Here is a 19,193-nt window from a genome sequence, read left to right on the forward strand (position 1 = left end):
ACAGACAAAATGGACTTGTAGGGCTGATTGGCTTTCAGAGTCAAATAAATCAACAACAATTCAACATCAAGCCTCTTATAGAGTTATTTAGACAGTTGACTGAAAAAGCTAATGGGCCTGTTTGGCCTCCTCCTGCTCCTCATTCTATGTTTGTATGTGTGTATTAAAAACAGATTAAAGGTGCAAAAAACAAAGGTGTAATGTACCAGTGCTGAGGGACATAAGAACAAGGAAAGGAGTAGGCCATTCAGCCCCTCGAGCCTGCTCCGCCATTCGATACGATAATGGCTGATCTGATTGTGGCATCAACTCCACTTTCATGTCTGTCCCCCCATATCCCCTCCACCCCCTTGCTGTCACAAATCCATCTAGCTCGGCCTCGAATACATTCAGTGATCCTCAGCCTCCACTGTTCTGCTGAGAACAGGATTCCACAGTGTCACTACCCTCCAAGAAGCAAATTCCTCCTTGTCTCCGCCTTCAATGGGAGAGACCTCCTTATTTTGAATCTGTTCTCTCCCTCTCAGCATCTACGCTGTCTAGCCCACCCCTCAGGATTTTATACGATTCAATAAAATCCCCTCTTGATCTTCGAAACTCCAATGGGTACAGACGTGACTAGCTCAACTTTTCCTCATTAGACAAACCCCTTTCATCCCAGAGACAAGTCCAGTGAATCTTCTCTGAACTACTTCAAGGAGACCAAATCTCGACACAGTACTTGAGCTGCGGACTGTACAGTTGTAGCAAGACTTCCCTATTCCACTCCCCTTGCAATAAAGGCTAATATTCCAGTTGCCTTCCAAACCATTTGCTGTGCCTACGTACTAATGTCTTATGATTAATGTACAGGACACCCAGGTCCATCTGTACCACAAAGAATTCTGCAATCTCTCTCCATTTAAATAGATTACTGCTCTTTTTTATTCTTCCTGCCAAAGTGAACACCACCACCTTATCTCACATGATGCACACTTGACCCACAAGATGCTCCATCTGATAGATTTATGTCCACTCACTTAACCTGTCTTTATCCCTTTTGCAAGGGTCCTTCTTGTTGATTCCCTTTTTTCCCTTTTCTTTATTTTTGCTCAGTAAGAAGTCTTACAACACCAGGTTAAAGTCCAACAGGTTTGTTTCAAACACTAGCTTTCGGAGCACTGCTCCTTCCTCAGGTGAATTTAATTTTGCTGTTATCATTTTGATCCATGGTTGTTTAAAGGACATATACCTTCTAAGTCAAGCAGGGGAAATGGGGAATTCAAAAGCAACAAAAGAGAACACTGTGATACCCTTCGGACAGCAGAACTCAGACTTTTTGACACCCAAGAGATCGATGAGACACGGTTCGATTGGTTGGCTGGTGGCCAATGAATTGGCCAAAAGGCCATATTTTACCTGGTAACAAGTAATGATTGGATCCTGCCCAAGTGAGATGATTGTTTTTCAGAGAACTAAGGAAGGACTATCAGGCTTCTGGATAATCAGAGGAATGAAGCTGCTCTCTCTCTTTCTCTCTTGTTTTACTCCAGAAAAGCTGCAGAGCTATTGTATTTCTGAAACTGCAGAGACCTGAATGAGTATACTGCAAAGATCATTACAGACATCAGGCAGAAACTTCAAACTGAAATCCTATATTGAAGGACGGTGTGTTAGATAATAACCATCTGGAACAAACACTCTTATCCTTTTCACTTTTATCATTATATCACAACCCTCTTTTCCCCTCTGTCTGCCTTCTGCTTGTGTAGAGGGTGGGGCATTTAAAGGGTTGATATTTACAAACATTGTGACTGTAGTTATTGGGAAGCCAAGAGCTAAAGACATTGAGCTGGAGTGTCCATTGGCTGATGCCGAAAGCACGAAACGTGATTGGGCCGAGAATAGGTTCCGACGACAAATTGCGGTGGGCGTCGATTTGACGCCAAATCGCAATTCTCTGTCACCTTGACAGCGGCGGCTATGCATTCCGGAATGCAGGAACAGTAAACACCGTTTATGTGTCATTAGTGGGCCCGACCCGGTATTCTCCGGGGTCTCCGCGATCATCCACCTCCGATGGGCCAAATTCCCGACGGCGGGGTTCCCTTGTGCTTTCATAAATCGTGGCTAATGAGGGAGAGAGAGGAGGTAGGACACGGAGAGGCGCAACCATGGAATGGCAGGCCGGACAGTTGCTGGGCAAGCTGGGGTGGGTGGGAACTTTGCCAGGGCTGGAGGGAACGGGGAAACGGGCCTTGTGGCCGGGGTGACCCCCACGGGACTGGGGCGGTGTCCAGTCACGGACCGCCATTGCTGCGGCCCGCAAGGCATCATCTTATTGAGCACCCCACTGACCACCTACCTTGGCCCCTGGTTCTGCAGAGTGATACTGGCAGTAGAGGTGCCCATACCCTACCACCTCCGCACCCACCCTCTGCCGTCAACCACCCAACCCGGCAACCACCCACCAGTGGGGCATCAGGCAGCCCCCCCAAGGCAATGCCCACTGTAGCCCTCACAGGGGCGCCAGTCTGGGGCCATTGAGCGCACCCCTAATAAGGGAAGCGCCAGCCGATGGTACCCCTGGCAGCAGGGACGGGAGCCAGAGGTCCCCATGATTCCAGCCAACAGCGGGGCCAGGGGTACGTATGGAGATGGTGGGGGGAGGAGAGGGGGACGTGAAGAAGCGGACCCTGAAGTGCCAACCGGGGCTACCGGAGGGTCTGGTAGGGACACGGGGGTACGCACCCTGCTAACATGTGGGCCTTTCACCCCCTGGGGATGCCCCGTGGCTGTACGATTGGAGCTGCTCAGGGAGGAGTGTGCAGTAGCGGAGCATGCAGCAGAGGAAAAGGAGGCAGCCACCCAGGATGGAGAGTGAGCCGCTCAACAGGCCAAGGAGGAGGGGTTGCCAAGGAGGCAGTGTATGAGGCCTCGTGTGTACCGGTAGCACCTGTCATTCTAGGACCTGCAGACCAGGCATGCCGTCGAAGAGTCCGAAGAGTGCGACAGATCTGCCACATCATGGCATACCATGCACCGCTGGGGTATGAGGGAGGACCCGGTGGCTATCAAGGTGACGGTCGCCCTGAACCTTTGTACGACGGGGTCCTTCCAGGTGCTGAGTGGGGACCTGTCCGTGATCTCACAGACCTCAGTGCACAGGTGCATCCACACCCAGGCAGCTCAATACATCCACTTCAATGTGGACTGAGCCCACCAGAATGGCCGGGCAGCTGGGTTCGCTGCCATCGCCGACTTGCCCCGGGTCCAGGGGGTAATCGAGGGGATGCATGTCTCCTATGAGCAGCTGCAGATGACAGGCCGCTCTCCACAAACCGAAAGGGTTCCACTCAATGATATGTGACCATCAGCTGCGCATCACACACGCTGCGCCTGATATCCGGGCAATGTGCATGACGCCTTCATCCTGGCACACTCGACTATTCCCGACATGTCCGGAAGTCCACCCCCAGGCTGGGGGATAGGCTCCTGGGTGACAGGGGTTCTCCACAACAGTTGCGGTTGATGACACCTATCCAGACGCCACAGACCGATGCTCGAGACCTGCCACAATAACGCCCATGCAGTGACCAGGGGCGTGATCGAGTGGTGCTTCAGCTTCCTGAAGATGCCTGGACCACTCTGAAAGGGCCCTCCAGTATGATGCTGAGAGGGTTGCCTGCATTGTGCCAGCCTGCTGCATCCTCCACAACATTGTGCAGTAAAGGGGCGACTTGCTGAAGGAGGAGGAGGAACGCCAGGACTTGGCCGATAAGGAGGATGCGGGAGAGGGTGAGGATGGGCAGGACATGGGGCCCAGGCAGGTGTGGGAGGCCGCACAACGCATGCGCCAGAGCCAACTCGCACGGGACGCTCTGATCTCCTCCAGGTTCACCGACTAGGGCCGGGGGGGGGGGGGGGGGGGGGGGGGGGGCGGGACTGGCCAGGGCATGGACACTGCATTCCCACCTCGGACACTCCCCCTGCTTGTAACTCACTCTGTGAAACACACCAGCCACACTATAGGATGTGGGTCCTGGGTTGGTAGTAACAGCAGGTCTGGTCCATGGGATGGAGGCTGATGACAACCCGCTCCGCAATAACCTCTGGTACTCCTCATCGTTTGACGAGGTATGACTCCTGCCCACGTTAGCACTTTCCACCATCTGTCTGAGTGGTCCCTGCATGCGAGCTGGCCATTCCATCAAAAGGTCCCATTGGATCCCTGTGGTGATGGTGTTGGGGACGGCGGAGGCGGGGGGGGGAAGAGGGTGGGGAGCCCGGGCCACCTAGAACATCTGCCCATTCCTCCCCGCACTCTGGCCAGCCCAGACCCGTCCACCGCTCACACACATCTTCTGGGTTTGTGTCACATCAACCAGTGACTGCGCCACTACCCTCTGGTACTGGGCCACCTCCCTCTGCGTCTGTGCCACATCGGCCAGTGCCGATGTTCCCAGCTGTGACTGGGCTATGCTCAGGAGTGCCCAGATGATTTCCAGGTGACTCTGGTACATGGTTGCCTGTGAGGCGGCAATCCTATTCTGGGCCATGGCCAATACCTGCACAGAATGCCCCAGGCCTTTGACATGCTGATCCGTAACCAAACCATTGCTCCCAATGCCTTCACCGCAGACACCACCCGTGAGGTGCTAACCTGGGTGGCAAGCATGGTTGGCACTACCTCCTGCTGCTGCATGCGGGGGACTCCTCGAACTGCACCTGTAGGTGCTGGATGCTCGCTGACAACCCCTCGTATTGTCAGTCCCTGGCACTGCGGCTGCGCCTTCACAATCGATGTGGCTGTCCATTTCAGAATCCCGAAACCCATCTAGACGGCAGCTAGTCCGTGGTGTCGGCTTGCCCTCTAACCATCGCCCCCTCGGGAGTTCCTACCTCCACCTGCTGCACTGGATCAGCTGCCTGGTGAACACCAGATAGTGTCGCAAGAGCCTCTTCACGAAAGCGCCCGGCCGAGGTGAGTGTCTTGGATGGTGGAAGGTGCTGGAGACAGTTGTGAAGGAAAGTCAGCGTTACCCTCAGCGACCCGAGCTTTAGAATGTCCTGAGTCTCGGGTGGAGGGCTAGTACTGAGCTGCTCTCCTCATCGCTGCTCGGCTCACGGGGGTGGGGGGATGGAGGTGAGTGTGTGGGCAGGGGATGGTAAGGGGGGGGGGTGTGTGTGAGCGTGTGGGTGGGGTGATGTAGCAAGAGGATAGGGGTGAGGGTGGTATGGGGTTGAATGTGGGGATGAATGTGGGGGTGAGGGTGATGTGGGGTTGAGTTTGGGGGTGAGGATGGTGTGGGGATGAGGGTGGGAGTGAGGATGGTGTGGGAGTGTGGGGGTGAGGGTGGGGATGAGGGTGGTGTGGGGTGAGGATGTGGATGGTGTAGGGGTGGGGGGGGGGGAGTGTTGTGGGGTAGTGCTGGGGAAGGGGTTAGTTTTGCACAGTGGGCGAAACAGCTGGCTTGTAATGCAGAACAAGACCAGCAGTGCGAGTTGAATTCCCTTACCTGCCTCTCTAACAGGCGCTGGAATGTGGTGACTAGGGCCTTTCCACAGTAACTTCATTGAGTAACCATAACTAAGTGGGGTCTCAATTCCTCTCCTGTGGCCTAACTACACCCCATCAATCTCCCTTTTCTTCGGGCAGCAGACCACATCCAGGGCCCTGTGCTCTGCCATGGTTAGGGGCCGCAGGACGGCGTGTTATGACCACCAACAGGAACAGGGATGTACAGCTTCCGCTTCCCCTCTTACACACCTGCGAATGAGGTACTCAGGCGATTAGGGGGCGGACCTTCCTCCTAATTGGTGGAGCTCCCTACAGAATATAAGCCCCGACCTGGAAGCAGTTCTGGGAAGGAGACTCTGCGGGGAGTGGAGTGATTATTGTGATTAGTGTGGTATAAAGTAAGCTGTACCCTGTCAGGCTGGCCTCTCCAGGAGTCTTTGCCTCCATCTACGACACTGGTGACGAAGATGGAATGAGGGCCTACACCAAGCTACCCGAGATGAGCGTCGAAGACGGTGTCCTCCTGTGGGGGACAGGGGTGGACGTACCTGAACGGGGACAGGCGCCCCTGCTGAAAGACCTTCATTACGGCCAGATCAGGGTGGCCAAGATGAAACTGCTGATGCGCAGCTACATTTGGTGGCCCGGATTGGATGCCGAGATTGAATGGGTGGTCCAATACTGCACCCCATGCCAGGAGCACCAGAAGGCACCCGATACACCCTTGGGAGTGGCCCAGGAAGCCTTGGTCCTGTGCCAGCCCGTTTCAGGGGGGCACATTCCTTATATTAGTGGACGCGGACTCAAAGTGGCTGGAAGTACACCGGGTCCCCACGGCGACTATTCGAGCAACAATGGATAGACTGAGGGCTATTTCAGCACGCATGGACTATCCGAGGTCCTGGTGTCCGAAAAACGGGCGGCGGTCATGAGCCAGGAGTTTGCTTCGTTCATGGCCGCAAATGGCATCTAGCACGTGCGGACGGCTCCTTACCAGCCAGCCTCCAATGGGCTAGCCGAACGAGTGGTACAAATGTTCAAGAGAGCTATGAGAAAGATGACCTCAGGGTCGTGGAAACGCGGTTTCCGAGGTTTCTTTTCAGTACAACGCCCCACTCCGCAACCTGCATTGCACCGGCATGTTACTCATGGGGCGCCGACTCCAGATGCATCTCAGTCTCGTCCTCGCTGACGTCAGGGCATGGGTCCATCAACGGCAGGACTGCTTAGGGATAGACTCTCACCACCTCCCACAGGCGCTCACCTGCACGATGGGTGACGCAGTTAATGTGAGGAACTTCAGGACAGGGGCCACATGGATCTCTGGGACAGTTCTCACAGCCTCAGCCACCTGTGCCCAGGCATGATGAATGCCAGTGGCTGGCAGCCTGCTTTCTGAGCCGGGCTACAGGGTCATCCACCTCTCCTCCACGGCTTCCTGGAAGATCTCTAGCTCTGCGCCCACGAAACGTGGGGCCGTGCGCCTTGCTGCCATCTTGTTGGCTGGGATGAGTGTGTGTGGGGAGTGAAGTGTGTATATGCGGCTGCAGGTTGTCAGCCTCCTGAGTGTCAATCGCGAAACCAGTAAATTCCGCACCATTTCTCATTGGAATCGATTGTGCTCCATGTGGCACCGATGGAGTCTCCATTCTGGAGGCTAAGTCCTCCAGCCAATTTATACATGGTGGAAAGATCGCTGGATTTTGTCAGAATCCCAGTATTGGGTCGACATTTTAGTGGGTGGCCTGATACCAAGGTCCGGCAGCTGTACCCCCTCACCCCACAACGCAACCCCCCCCCCCCCCCCCCCCCCCCCCGCCGCCCCCTCTGCTGACAAGTAAGGGCACATCCCCCTACCCCACAGAAACAATGGGTCAACCTCCCCCACTTCTTCTGTTTTCACAGCAGAAAGCACTTAGCTGCTTTTGATGTGGTGAGGAACTGTCAATCATAGCAAGAGTGTTAATAAACATTGTGGTCAGCATCAAAGCAGGAGAATGTAAATGTATTCAAGTGTGAAGGGAATGAAATATAAACAAACTCCCTAAGCAGCTGTGCCTAGATAAATAAAACTGTCAATCAATGGCTAATGCAATGTATTGTAGAATTTAATGGAAGATCTGCATTTCAAAGGCTGTTGAGGAATTTGAAGCCCATTGAAGTGTACTGCGCTTGGAGGAAACCTCTGACACTTGTAACAGCTGTTGCTTTAAACACTTGCTTCTGAGATAGCAGATGTAAGGGAAGAGCAAATGAAAATGCAGTGATCTTTCACTATACTGCATGGACTCCTCTTCAGTTTTTAGGTAGGGGTTTCTGATGGGGGAGTCTTTGGGGGTTTCTGTTGGGAGTGTCTGATGGGGGTCTCCAATGGGGGTCTCTGATAGAGGGATCTCTGATAGGGATCTGATGGGGGTCTCTATTGGGGATTCTGATGGGGGTCTGATGAGGGGGTATGATAGCGGGGCTGGGGGGGCATCAGTGGGGGGAGGGACGCCCTCATGTGCATTGTCGGGAGGATGAGCCGTTATTCCCATGGTAGAGAGAGGATGTCTCTGCTGTCAGCGGGGGAGGGGCAGGAATTTTGATGTGGGGATGTGGGGGTGGGAGGCCTTCAGATGGATTTTGGGGGCACCTCAGTTATGCTCTGACCCCCCTTGACCTGCCTTGGGGTCTAAGGTGTCAAGGCATGCTTGGGCAAATTCCCAACTGGAGCACCGTTGAAGGGAGAATCCACATCAATACCTGAGGTCCCTTCATCCAAGTCATTGATATAGATTGATGCCTGCGGTTACAACCTGAAAAGGACCCATTTATCTCAACTACCTTGATTCCTTTTCTTTAGCCAGTCCTCATGCTAATATATTACCTTCAACACCCTAAGCTCTTGTCTTGTCACTGATCATGTGGCATATTACCAAACGCCTTTGTAAATCAAAATCCTCATTGCAATCTGTGCTCCCACACTTGGCACTGGGGCAGAGTGGTTATCACTGCTAACTCACAGCGTTAGGGACCCGGGTTCACTTCCAACCGTGGGTGACTGTCTGTGTGGGGGTTGTATGTTCTCCCTTGTCTGTGTTGGTTTCTTCCCACAGTCCAAGGATGTGCAGCTTCGGAGGAGTTACAGGGACAGGGCGGGGGAGTTGGTCAAGGTAGCGTGCTTTTTCAGAGGGTTGATGCAGCCTGGATGAGCCGAATGGCCTCCTTCTGCACTGTCGGGATTCTATGGAGTGTGATGGAGGCCAGCATATTGGGCTCGTCGATGGGACCACGTGATGGAGCAAAGATCAGATAGTAGATTTGGGATCCAGCAAAGAGGGAAAAAGAAGCCTAAGCTTGATGCCATGATGGGGAGAGTGGAGGGGGTGATCTTGCCGTTGAAGGTAAAGCAGATAGTATAGTCTGTCCTGTGCACCCACCTTAAAGTGCTCCAAGAATCCTCGGTCTCCATCTTCAACCTTCTCCACATCATTACTTCTGATACCCAACATGGTCTGGCTCTTCCAATGTAGCTCCTCATACAGAATGCTCAAGAGTGCTCCTCTGGTCCTGGCCTAGAGGGTTAGGGAAATACATTAACTCCGAGGAAAGCAAAATAGTGCGGCTGCCGGAAATCTGAAATCGAAACAGACAAATACCGGCAGCATCCATAGACAGAGAACAATATAGTTAAGGTTTCAGGCCGATGACTTTCTGCCAAAACTGGGAAAAGTTAGAGATGGGATAGTTCAGTGAAATTCAGAGAAAAATTGTTTCGGATTCTGGTCTCCTGCTTTACCAAGACTTTTAACACCTTTGTCCATGAAAGACAAACTCTTCTCTCATTCAATCTTCCAGTCTTGGATATTCCTTCTCTCCTTGTCCCAGACAAACTGTGCTCAAGGTCCTTTCCATCCCCTACCTTTCCCAGTTTCCATGGACTGGATGGTCTCTTTCTGTCTCTCATTCTCAGCGGCAGGGTGGCACAGTGGTTAGCACTGCTGGCTCATGGTGCCAGGGACCCAGTTCAATTGACTGTCTGTGCGGAGTTGCATATTCTCCCTGTGTCTGCGTAGGTTTCCTCCCACAGTCCAAAGATGTACAGGTCAGGTGGATTGGCCACGCTAAATTGCCCCTTAGTGTCCAAAGATTTGTAGGTTAGGTTAAGTGGTTATTGGGATAGGGTTGGGCTTGGGGGAGTGCTCTTTCAGAGGGTTTGTGCAGACTCGATGGGCCGAATAGCCTCCTTCTGCACTGTAGGGATTCTATGATGCTTCTCTGACCTGCTAAGCATTTCTAGCATTATATATTTCTACTTCACATCAATGTTGGGATTCAGGGAGAGGAATGGGAAGAACAGGAGACTCCCTGTTAATTGAAGAATAGAGGGAGAGGAGATTTAAGAAGTGGCAGCTTCCCAATATTGTACCTCCAATGCAGAAAATTTCTCTGATCGGTAACTGCTGTACTCTGCGTTGATGAGTTTGGAGAGCAGAAATTCGCGAAAGGCTGGGCCCTGTGAAAGAGATGCAGAATAAAGTTACCTCTACACTGTCCCAATGAAACACTCCCAAGACAGGTAGAGCACAGGGTTAGATACAGAGTAAATCTTCCTCTACACTGTCCCTGTCAAACATTGCCATGACAGGTACACCACGGGGGGAGATACAGAGTAAATTTCCCTCTTCAGTCTTCCTATCAAACACTCCCAGGCCAGGTACAGCACGGAGTTAGATTCAGAGCAAAGCACCTGCTATACTGTCCCCATCAAACACTCCCAGGATAGGTACAGCACCAGGTTTAATGAGGGTAATGCTGCTGATGTGGTGGACATGGACTACCAAAAGGCATTTGACACAGTACACATTTCAGCAAACACTCCCAGGACAGGTCATGGAATAAAAGGGCAGCACAGTCCATGGATACATGGACAAAAAACAGAGTAGCGGCCAATGGATTTTTTTCGGGCTGGACAAAGATTTGTAGTGGAGTTCTCCTGGGATCAGTGTTGGAACACTTGCCTCTTCTGATGGGTATTAATGATCTAGATCTTGGTGCGCAGGGGACAATTTCAAAATCTGCAGATTACATTTTTGACGGTTGGAAAACATTAGGAATATTGGATTCTATGTACTGGGTAATTTAAGGGTTAAAATACGAGAGTCAGAATGTGTTTGACTGCAGTGGTCATGTTTTTAAAAAATAATTCTGTTTTGCTGGGCCTCGGTGCTTTTAGCAGCCAGAAGGTGAAATTGACAAAGGAATGTGTTTTTCAGTCTGGACTGATGGACTGTGGTTTGACTGGGAAAGACCCTGGAGAGTTACCATGCTTTGCGGTTTGCTGGAGCCAAGGAAGGCAGAGAAGCATTTTGAAATGTTTTACAGAGGCAATGGTTTTGGAGAAATTGGAGAGTGAAGTTAAATTCTGATCTGCCTGACGCTGAGTTCACAATTCTCCCACAGCAAGATAGATTGAGAGCTATATGTTCCTTTACTTGTTTAATGGAAAATTGAGCAGTCCTGTATAAGGAGTAGTGTAAGCTGTTTTTTGTTTTGGGTGTGAAGTTAAAAAGTTAATAATGTATCCATAATAATATTATCTTCTAAAAATAACCAAGCCCTATTTCTTCATGCAATCACCCCTTGAGCGAATCATTCTTTCTGCAGTCTTACAAAATAAACTAAAATATTGGGATTTCAGTCCAGTATCCCAGCCACTCTTAGGGTATGGTCTTTGATCGTAAGAGATGAAACTTGGCAGCATTACGAACTGTTGGCTGGGGACCATTGACAATGGATCAGTGCTGGGACCTTTGCTGTTCGTAGTATATATAAATGATTTGGAGGAGAATGTAACTGGTCTGATTAGTAAATTTGCGGACGACACAAAGGTTGGTGGAATTGCGGATAGCGATGAGGACTGTCAGAGGATACAGCAGGATTTAGATAGTTTGGAGACTTGGGCAGAGAGATGGCAGATGGAGTTTAATCCGGACAAATGCGAGGTAATGCATTTTGGAAGGTCTAATACACGTAGGGAATATACAGTGAATGGTAGAACCCTCAAGAGTATTGACAGTCAGAGAGATCTAGGTGTACAGGTCCACAGGTCACTGAAAGTGGCAACACAGGTGGAGAAGGTAGTCAAGAAGGCATACGGCATGCTTGCCTTCATTGGCTGGAGTATAAAAATTGGCATGTCATGTTGCAGCTGTATAGAACCTTAGTTGGGCCACATTTGGAGTATAGTGTTCAATTCTGGTCGCCACACTACCAGAAGGATGTGGAGGCTTTGGAGAGGGTGCAGTAGAGATTTACCAGGATATTGCCTGGTATGGAGGGCATTAGCTATGAGGAGCGGTTGAATAAACTTGGTTTGTTCTCACTGGAACGAAAGAGGTTGAGGAGCGACCTGATAGAGGTTTACAAAATTATGAGGGGCATAGACAGAGTGAATAGTCAGAGGCTTTTCCCCAGGGTCGAGGGGTCAATTACTAGGGGGCACCAGTTTAAGGTGTGAGGGGCAAGGTTTAGAGGAGATGTACGAGGCAAGTTGTTTACACAGAGGCTAGTGGGTGCCTGGAACTGTCTGCCGGAGGAGGTGGTGGAAGCAGGGGTGATAGTGACGTTTGAGGGGCGTCTTGACAAATACATGAATAGGATGGGAATAGAGGGGTACGGACCCCGGAAGTGTAGAAGATTTTAGTTTAGACCGGCAGCATGGTCGCGCAGGCTTGGAGGGCTGAAGGGCCTGTTCCTGTGCTGTACTTTTGTTTGTTCTTTGTTCTTCTTTGATAGTGCAGACCTTCAAAACTACAAACATTTTTGTAGTATGGGTGGGCAATGTACAGAAATGTGAAGTGACTCCTATTGGTAGGGCATGAGTGAATGTCTCAGCTGAAGTATAGTATCCGGTTTTTGGCACCACACTTCAGAGAGACTGCAAGAAGATTTACAAGAATGGTTCCAGGGATGGTGCATAAGAGAATTGACTTACCTTTGTAAAGAACGCTGGTGCTGGTAGTCGCGGTCCAAAAAATGGAACATCGTCTCGAGCAGTAACAGAAACCTGCAGGCAGTGAAAAAGATTTTAACAACCTGCGACATGGAACACATAACAATCAATGTGCAGATATCTCCCTCAGAGAGATTCTGAGAGACACCAGTCAGTGTACAGATATCTCCCTAAGAGAGAGAGGGGACTGAGAGACACCAGTCGGTGTACAGATATCTCCCTGAAGGAGAGGAGACTGGGACACATCAGTCAGTGTACCGATATCTCCCTGAGAGAGAGGGCATTGAGAGACACCAGTCTGTGTGTACAGATATCCCCCTGAAGGAGAGAAGATTGGGAGACACCAGTCAGTGTACAGATATAACCCTCAGAGAAAAAGGTGAATGAGAGACATCGGTCAATGTACAGAAATCTCCCTGAGAGGGAGCGGAACTGAGAAACACGAGTCGGTGAACAGATATCTCCCGGAGAGAGAGGGGGGAGGGGGGACTGGGAGACATCTGCTAGGGTACAGGTATCTCCCTGAGAGGTAGAGAGGGGATGTTGAGACCATGAACATTTCCTAAATATTTCCTCACTTTGTAAAACTGTTCCCCGAATTGTGTTTGCTCAGCCTGCACGATGATGTACGCATGAAGGAAGTTTGATGCAACCATGTCTGGGCAGAATGGTGTGTTCTGATCCTGAAATATCACGGCCACTATGTCATTTCCAATGTGTCGCTTGCGTTGGAGCTGCAACAAAGTCAAAATTGCAAATTGAAACATGTACAATCTGGGAAAAGAAAACAACAAACGTTTGCAAGAAAGCCAAAGAGCATTGGCCTACAGTGGTGATTGTATAAACCAGTAACAAGGTTGTTTAGGTTTAGATTTGGACCTAGTTCTTGTCTCACTAACCTGCTGTGCATCTCCCTCTGTAAACGGAAGTTTGGTAGAGACATGGAACATGATCTCCTTCCCTTGGTACCTTGTGTAGATGGACTCTGAACCTGTCTGGCCACAGTTAGTGTCCAGACCACCACGGAATCTGAAACAAAATGAAAAGCCAGTGCTGGAGAAGTGCCCATTGACCCCCCCCACTCCCCATTCTTGTATCATCACTATGTCCTCACTGCTTACACTCCTGGGTTAGGAAGGGGGAGAGTCAGCCCGGGTTCCTGCTCCTGATCCCTCTCCAGTGACCCCTGTGGTTGGGAGAAAGGGAGGGGATGAATCAGCCCAGGTTTCTGCTTCTGATCTATGTCCAGTGACCCCTGGGTTAGGTAGGGGGTGAATCAGTCCGGGTTCCTGCTCCTGATCTCTGTTCAGTGACCCCTGGGTTAGGGAGGGGGTGTATTAGCTCGGGTTCCTGCTCCTGATCCCCGTCCAGTGACCCTGGTTTAGGGAGGGGGTGAATCAGCCTGGGTTCCTGCTCCTGAAACCCGCCCAGTGACCCCTGGGTTAGAGAGGGGGTGAATCAGCCCGGGTTCCTGCTCCTGATCCCTGTCCAGTGACCCCTGGGTTTGGGAGGGGGTGAATCAGCCCGGGTTCCTGCTCCTGATCCCTTTCCAGTGACCCCTGGGTTAGGGAGGGGGTGAATCAGCCCAGGTTCCTGCTCCTGAAACCTGTCCAGTGACCCCTGAGTTAGGGAGGGGGTGAAGCAGCCCGGGTTCCTGCTCCTGATCCCTGTCCAGTGACCCCTGGGTTAGGGAGAGGCTGAATCAAGTGACCCTTGGTTGAAATTCCGCTCGTCCCCATCATCTGACCCCTTGAAGTCCTGAAGTTGAATCTTTTCACCGCATATTTCCAGGAATTCTTGGAACTCGAAGCTTTCCTCGTTGTTACTAAACAGCTCCGACTCTGTCATCTGTGCAGGCAACATCAGCAGTTAGAGTAAAAAAGAGACAAAAACCGGTTTGAGATAAAGCTTTAAAAACAGATTGGAGGTTATCTAATCAATAAAGCTCCCTCTACACTGTCCCCGTCAAACACCCCCAAGACAGGTACAGCTCGGGGTTAGATACAGAGTAAAGCTCCCTCTACACTGTCCCCATCAAACACTCCCAGGACAGGGACAGCACGGGGTTCGATACAAGGTAAAGCTCCATCTACACTGTCCCCATCAAGCACTCCCAGGACAGGAACAGCACGGGGTTCGATACAGAGTAAAGCTCCCTCTACACTGTCCCCATCAAACTACCCCAGGACAGGTACAGCACAGGGTTAGATACAGAATAAAGCTCTGCCTACACTGTCCCAATCAAGCACTCCCAGGACATGAACAGCACGGGGTTAGATACAGAATAAAGCTACTTTTACACTGCCCCCATCAAACACTCCCAGGACAGCGACAGCACGGGGTTAGATACAGAGTAAAGTTCCCTCTACACTGTCCCCATCAAATACTCCCAGGACAGGTACAGCACGGGGTTAGATGCTGAGTAAATCCCCCTGGCACTATCCAATTGCAGTTTGGGATCAATGTTGAGATGGATGGCGAGGCAGTGGGTGTGATATTCATGAAATGAAGGCGAAATTTTCACAACATGCAGGGTGATGATTTTGTGGTGCTCACACTAACCTGCCCGTGTCTCTGGTAGATTAATCCAAATTTGAATGTGTTGGTGATGACATGTTCATCGAAGGCAACAATCAGCTCAGAGGCCTGGCAGGAAGAAACAGTAGTCCCATCATAGTGAAGCCAGCCAGTCATTGTGGAACAATCTCTTTGTCTTTTCCACTGTTAATCTCACATTCTCACTTGCTGCTTCTCTTTAATATTCCTCTTTCTGCATGTATCTGGCTTTCTCTCTCTGACTCAATCTCGTTTACTGTCTTCTCTCCTTCATTCATTCTGTGACCCTCACTCAATTCCGTCTCATTTTTCTTTCTTTCTCTCCTTTTCTGACTTTCCCTCGGTTTCCAATTTACACAGTAACTTTACTGCAGTGTTAATGTAAGCCTACTTGTGACAATAATAAAGATTATTATTATTAATCTTTGATCTGCACATTACTTTTTTACTCTTTAGAACATAGAACATACAGTGCAGAAGGAGGCCATTCGGCCCATCGAGTCTGCAGCGACCCACTTGAGCCCTCGCTTCCACCCTATTCCCGTAACCCAATAACGCCTCCTAACCTTTTTGGACACAAGGGCAATTTAGCCTGGCCAATCTACCTAACCTGCACGTCTTTGGACCGTGGGAGGAAACCGGACCACCGGAGGAAACCCACGCACACACGGGGAGAACGTGCAGATTCCGCACAGACAGTGACCCAGCGTGGAAACAAACTTGGGATCCTGGCGCTGTGAAGCCACAGTGCTATCCACTTGTGCTACCGTGCTGCCCTATATTTATGAATCACTCTCTCTGTCTTTCTCTCTCTTACCTTAGGATATAGCACAGGGTAGAATCGTTCAACAGTAACATCTTCATTCACCAACTGGAAGACAATACACATTATATGAGGCGAAGTTTAATTTCTCCAATCACGCACCCTCACTTTATACCCAGTGTCAGCATCAAGCACTCCCAGAGACAGTTACAATACAGAGCTCCCTCGACATTACCCTGACAGTGTAAACCCCCCCCCCCCCCACCGTCCACAACTTTATACAGTGTCAGCATTGAGCACTCCCAGAGACAGTAGCAATACAGATGGATAGTGCAAACGCCCCACATTATATTCAGTGTCAGCATCGAGCACTCCCAGATAGATACAATACAGAACTCCCTCAACATTACCTTGACACTGTAAACACCCCACTTTATACCAGTGCCAGCATCAAGCTCCCTCAACATTACCACAGCAGCATAACCATACTGTATAATGAATAACCTGCAAATGTGACATACCTTTGCCATCTGAACAGCATTTGGAATTTCGGTCAGGGACGAGACTGGAATTGTGTCAACGTGTGTCTGCAATTTTGTCCTTGAGGAATAAGAGGCAAAGGTATTTTAAATTCTGTTTGTTGCTTCAAGCAGCACTAAATATTAACTTACCTATGTTGCGCATCAGAATAAGAGGGGTATGGCATTGTCAGAGGGTCAGCACTGAGGGAGTGCTGCACTATCAGAGGGTCAGGACTGAGGCAATGATGCACTGTCAGAGGGTCAGTACCAAGGGAGTGCCGCACTATCAAAGGGTCAGTACTGAGGGCGCGCAGCACAGTCAACGGGCCAGTACTGAGGGAGTGCTGCACTGTCAGAGGGTCAGTACCAAGGGAGAGCTGCGCTATCAAAGGGTCAGTACTGAGGGCGCGCAGCACAGTCAAAGGGCCAGTACTGAGGCAGTGTTGCACTGTCAGAGGGTCAGTACCAAGGAAGTGCCGCACTGTCAAAGGGTCAGTACTGAGGGTGTACTGTACTGTCGGAGGCTCTGTACTGAAGAAGCGCAGCACTGTCAAAGGGTCAGTACTAAGGGGGCAATGCAATTTCTGAGGTTCAGTGCTGAGGGAGCGCAGCACTGTCAAAGGGTCAGTACTGAGGAAGTGTAAATTGTCGAAGGTTCAGTAATAAGGGAGTGCGGCACTGTCAGAGGGTCAGTTTTGAGGGAGTGCTACACTGTAATAGGGTCAATACTAAGAGAGTTCTGCACTGTCAGAGTGTCAGTACTGAGGGAGTGCACATTGTCAGATGTTCAGTCCTAAGGGAGTGTCACACTGTCAGAGGCTCAGAACTGAGGGAGTGTTCACCGTCAGAGCGTCAGTACTGAGGCAGTGCTACACTGGAATAGGGTCAGTACTGAGGGTTAATACAGAGAGAGTGCTACACTGTAGGAGGTTCAGTACCGAGGGTGTGTGGCACTTTCGTAGGGTCAGGACTGAGCGAATGCGATACTGTCGGAGGGTCAGTACTGAGGGGGTGCTGCATTGTTGGAGGGTCAGTACTGAGGGAATGCTGCACAATCAGAGCTTCAATATTCAGGGAATGCCATGCTGTAAGAGGATTAGTATTGAGGGAGTGCACATTGCCTTAGTATTGACCCTGTTACAGTGTAGCACTCCCTCAAAACTGACCGTCCGACAATGCAGCACTCTCTTAGTACTGACCCTCTGGGGCAGTCCTGAGAGTGTGATGCAGTCAGAGAGTCAGGGCACGTGATTGCTACACTGTCAGAGGGTCAGTACCGAGGGAGTGCTGCAATATCGGAGTGTCAGGGCCGAGGTAGTGCTGCACTGGGGGAGAATCAGTGCTGAGGGAATGCTACACTGTCAGCGGGTCAGTATTGTGGGAGTGCTGCATTGTCGGAGGGTCAGTACAGGGGGAGTGCTGCACTGTCAGAGGGTCAGTACTGAGAGAGTGTTGTACTGTTGGAGTGTCAGTACTGAGGGTGTGCCACACTGTCAGAGGGTCAGTCCTGATCAAGTGCCGCATTGTTGGAGGGTCAGTACTGAGGGAGCACTGCACTTTCCAAGGGTCAATGCTGAGGGAGTGCTGCACTGGGTCAGTACTGAGGGAGTTATTTTTTATGTTCATTGTCTGTGGGTGTTCAGTGTTTTGGGGGTTTGATGTTTTGGGGATTTAGTGTTTTTGGGTCTGGGTTTTTGAGCTTCAATGTTTTGGAGCTCTGTGATTTAGGATTGTATTTTTGAAGTTCGGTGTCTTTGAGGTCCCTTGTTTTTGAGATTCAGTGTTTTGGGTTTCAGCACCTATGGAGGTTCAGTGTTTTTCAGTGTCCAGTGTTTATGGAGTTCAGTATTTTTCAAGGTCCAGTGTGTTAGGGGCTCAGTGTTTTGGGGTTCAGTGTTTTTGAAATTCTGTGTTTTGAGGTTCGGCACCTTTGGGGTTCAGTGTTTTTGAGGTTCAGTATTTTTGAGGCTTTGTATTTGAAGTCAGTGCTTTTGGGGTTCAGTGTTTTATGGGACTGTGTTTTGGGGATTTAGTGTTTGTGGCATTCAGTGTTTTGGGGATTCAGTGTTTTTCAGGGTTCACTGTTTTTGGGAGTTTGGTGTTTTTGTGGTTCAATTTTTTTCAGGTTTTGTTGTTTTTTGGGGGTCCAGTGTTTTTTGACGTTCTGGGTTTTGGGGCCGCCGTGGTTTTGTAGTTGTTTTTTCGGGTTCAGTGTTTTTGGGTTCAGTATTTTGCAAGTTCACTGTTTTTTGGGTTGTGTCTTTTGGTGTTGTGATTTTGGCACTTTCAGTGTTTTAGGGGGTTCAGTGTTTTGGGGGTTCAGTGTTTTGGGGGTTTGTTTTTTCAGGATGCACTTTTGAGGTTCAGAGATTTTGGTGTCCAGAGTTTTCGGGGTTGTTGTTTGGGGGTTGTGTTTTTGGGGGTTGTGTTTTTGGGGTTCAGTGTTTTGGGTGTTCAGTGTTTTGGGTGTTCAGTGTTTGTGGGTTCAGTGTCTATGGGGGTTCAGTGTTTTTGGGTTCAGTGTCTATGGGGGTTCAGTGTTTTTGGCATTCTGTGTTTTTCGGGGTTCAGTATTTTGGGAGCTCTGTGTTTTGGAGATTCAGTGCTTATGGGGGTTTGGTGTTTTTGACATTCTATGTTTTTAAAGTACAGTGTTTTTTAAGCTCAGTGTTTTCAGAGTTCAGTGTTTTTAGTGTTCAGTGTTTTTTTGGGTTACTCTGGACCAGACTCTCTTACCTCAGGAGAAGTCTGAATATTTCCTGACCTTCCAACAGCTCACATTTGACCGACAGGAGCAACTTTCCCAGTGACACATCAATGGCATAAAAATTATAGTGTTCCTGGAATAAAACAGGG

General features: G+C 50.2%; 1 protein-coding gene across 2 annotated transcripts in view; it reads right to left on the reverse strand.

The window, feature by feature from the left end:
• LOC119979520 (rap1 GTPase-activating protein 1-like) overlaps nt 1–19,193 on the reverse strand; it is a 97,995-nt gene that overhangs the window by 39,055 nt on the left and 39,747 nt on the right. For both annotated transcript variants that reach the window (XM_038821854.1, XM_038821855.1), the window contains exons 7-16: nt 19,074–19,177; nt 16,338–16,416; nt 15,871–15,924; nt 15,060–15,143; nt 14,245–14,345; nt 13,397–13,526; nt 13,076–13,231; nt 12,480–12,551; nt 9,912–9,998; nt 8,923–9,057 (exon numbers count right to left, since the gene is read on the reverse strand). In XM_038821854.1, coding sequence (XP_038677782.1) covers nt 8,923–9,057; nt 9,912–9,998; nt 12,480–12,551; nt 13,076–13,231; nt 13,397–13,526; nt 14,245–14,345; nt 15,060–15,143; nt 15,871–15,924; nt 16,338–16,416; nt 19,074–19,177 — 1,002 coding nt within the window. The remainder of the gene's footprint in view (nt 1–8,922; nt 9,058–9,911; nt 9,999–12,479; nt 12,552–13,075; nt 13,232–13,396; nt 13,527–14,244; nt 14,346–15,059; nt 15,144–15,870; nt 15,925–16,337; nt 16,417–19,073; nt 19,178–19,193) is intronic.

The sequence above is a fragment of the Scyliorhinus canicula genome, chromosome 16, assembly GCF_902713615.1.
Source record: "Scyliorhinus canicula chromosome 16, sScyCan1.1, whole genome shotgun sequence".
NCBI lineage: Eukaryota > Metazoa > Chordata > Chondrichthyes > Carcharhiniformes > Scyliorhinidae > Scyliorhinus > Scyliorhinus canicula.